This window comes from Condylura cristata, unplaced genomic scaffold, assembly GCF_000260355.1.
Source record: "Condylura cristata isolate star-nosed mole 26May11 unplaced genomic scaffold, ConCri1.0 scaffold00002, whole genome shotgun sequence".
Lineage (NCBI taxonomy): Eukaryota > Metazoa > Chordata > Mammalia > Eulipotyphla > Talpidae > Condylura > Condylura cristata.
The window spans coordinates 253,930-255,777 of record NW_004567103.1 but is presented as its reverse complement, the minus strand read 5'-3'; the positions used below and the strand labels follow the sequence as shown (position 1 = coordinate 255,777).

Below are 1,848 nucleotides of genomic sequence, written 5' to 3'. Positions count from 1 at the left end.
CTCCCGATGGACCTGGACACGCCGGGCCCCACCGCCTACCAAGTGCCGGCCGCCGCCCTCCGGGAGTCCTCCCCGCACCCCCGCTTCAGCATCGGCCGCAAGCATGCCGCCCCCGGTGCGTGCCAGCCCACACCCCGGGGCCGCTGCACCACGCTGGTCCCAACACGCTGCCCCTTGCAGAGGGCGGTGGCCGCAGGGCCTGGCAGACTGTGTGGCTGCAGAGCGAAAGCCCCTTCACGCAGAAAACCGATTTTAACCGCGAGCGAAAGGTCGGGAGGTCAGCCCGGAGCCCCGCCTGCGGGGGCGGGCGGGGCGGCAGGAGGCCCAACGTGCTCTGTCTGGCCGGCCGCGTCCAGAGCCGGCCCCAGTGAGCCTGGCTTCCCTTCCAGTTCTATGGCCCCAGGATCGGGGCGCTGTTTGTCCGAGGACTCGGGGAACTCACCCCTCTGTACCCCATGCTGTTCGGAGGTGGACAGGAGCACAGTTTCCGGCCAGGGTAAGGCTGCCCTGGGCCCCAACCTGCAGGCCAGGCTGCCCGCGAGGGGCTCAGTGTCTGGGCGCCTGCGACCTGTGTTGTTGCCCGGCTGAGCCCGGCCGGCCCCTGAGTGCGTCTGCAGCCCGGTGGCCGCAGGGAGCAGCGACGTCTCGCGCTTTTCAGCTGCCTCCAAGCAGCCCGCCCCCGGCTGCGTGGGCACCACCGAAGGGCGGCCCGCAGGGACAGCAGGCCCCCACCTTGCTCCAGCCAGACACAGGGCACCCGCCCCACGGTGCCCGCCCACCCCGGCGGACCCCGTGGCTCCGGGGCCCAATGGCGAGCGGTCGGAGTTGGCTCAGCCCTCCGAGCTGACCTAGTCTGCGGGGGACCCCGGGGGCTCACGAGTCTCCCCTGGGTGGGAAAGGGTGGGAGAAGCGTCCAGACTGTGGGGCCTGCGGGCCAGGCTCGTGCCGGAGGAGCGGAGCTGAGCCCTGGCTGACCCCTCCGCTCTGCCTGTGAGCTGACCGAGGGCCCTCGTCTTTCAGGACGGAGAACACCCCGATGATCGCCGGGCTCGGGAAGGTGAGCGCCCAGGTCCTGCCCTCCCCACGATGCTGGGCCCGGCTGCAGCCAGCTCCACCCGACACCGCCCCCCGGGAGGGCTCCGTCATGAGGTGTCCCCCCATTTCCGAGGCCCGCGAGCCTGTGCTCTGGCCCCCACCCCCGGTCCAGAGTGTTGAGGGATGGGCGGGACTCCGGGGCGGCCAGAGCGAGGGGTGGGGGAGCACAGCGTCCAGGCCAGCCCCAGGGGCCGCCCCGGCACCTCACACTCGCAAGCCCACACGCCTCATGGGGACTCCACGGAGTGTCACTGGTTGTGTCAGGGCCACGGACCCCCGTGGCCCCTCATCCGCTGGCCCTTGGGATGAAGGAGCGCGTCGGGCCGGGGCCCAGCCCGCGGGAGGAGAGCTGCCCGCTGCAGTGCTCACCACGTCGGGCTGGGCAGACCGCTGCCCTCCTTCCATCCACACGGCCCAAGGGAGACCCCCATAAATGGAGCAAGAGGCCGGCCAGCCCCCTCTTTCCCAACCTGGGGCGCGGGGCTCACCCTGGCAGCCCGAAGGGAAGAGCAGCGAGTGTCTCTGGGGTTCCGCAGGCGGGGCAGCTGCGGTTTCCTCATCTGCGGCTCTCGCAGGCAGGTCGGCCCGATGGGCTTGAGCAGGGATAGGGCTTGGGGCGCTGGCCAAGGTTTAAGACAGGAAGGTGGGGTGCAGCTTACCCCTCAGTGGAGAAGTAGCCCCATCCTCAGGTTCTGCCCAAAGGCCCCTCCCTTCAGGCAGGCCTCCAGGACTGCGCCACCAGTGGCCCCCACC

The 1,848-nt window shown here is 71.2% G+C and overlaps 1 protein-coding gene across 1 annotated transcript in view; it reads left to right on the top strand.

Annotated features, from left to right (window-relative positions):
- SCLY (selenocysteine lyase) overlaps positions 1-1,848 on the top strand; it is a 68,600-nt gene that overhangs the window by 6,738 nt on the left and 60,014 nt on the right. The window contains exons 6-7 of the mRNA XM_004674747.2: positions 390-496; positions 1,021-1,057. Coding sequence (XP_004674804.2) covers positions 390-496; positions 1,021-1,057 — 144 coding nt within the window. The remainder of the gene's footprint in view (positions 1-389; positions 497-1,020; positions 1,058-1,848) is intronic.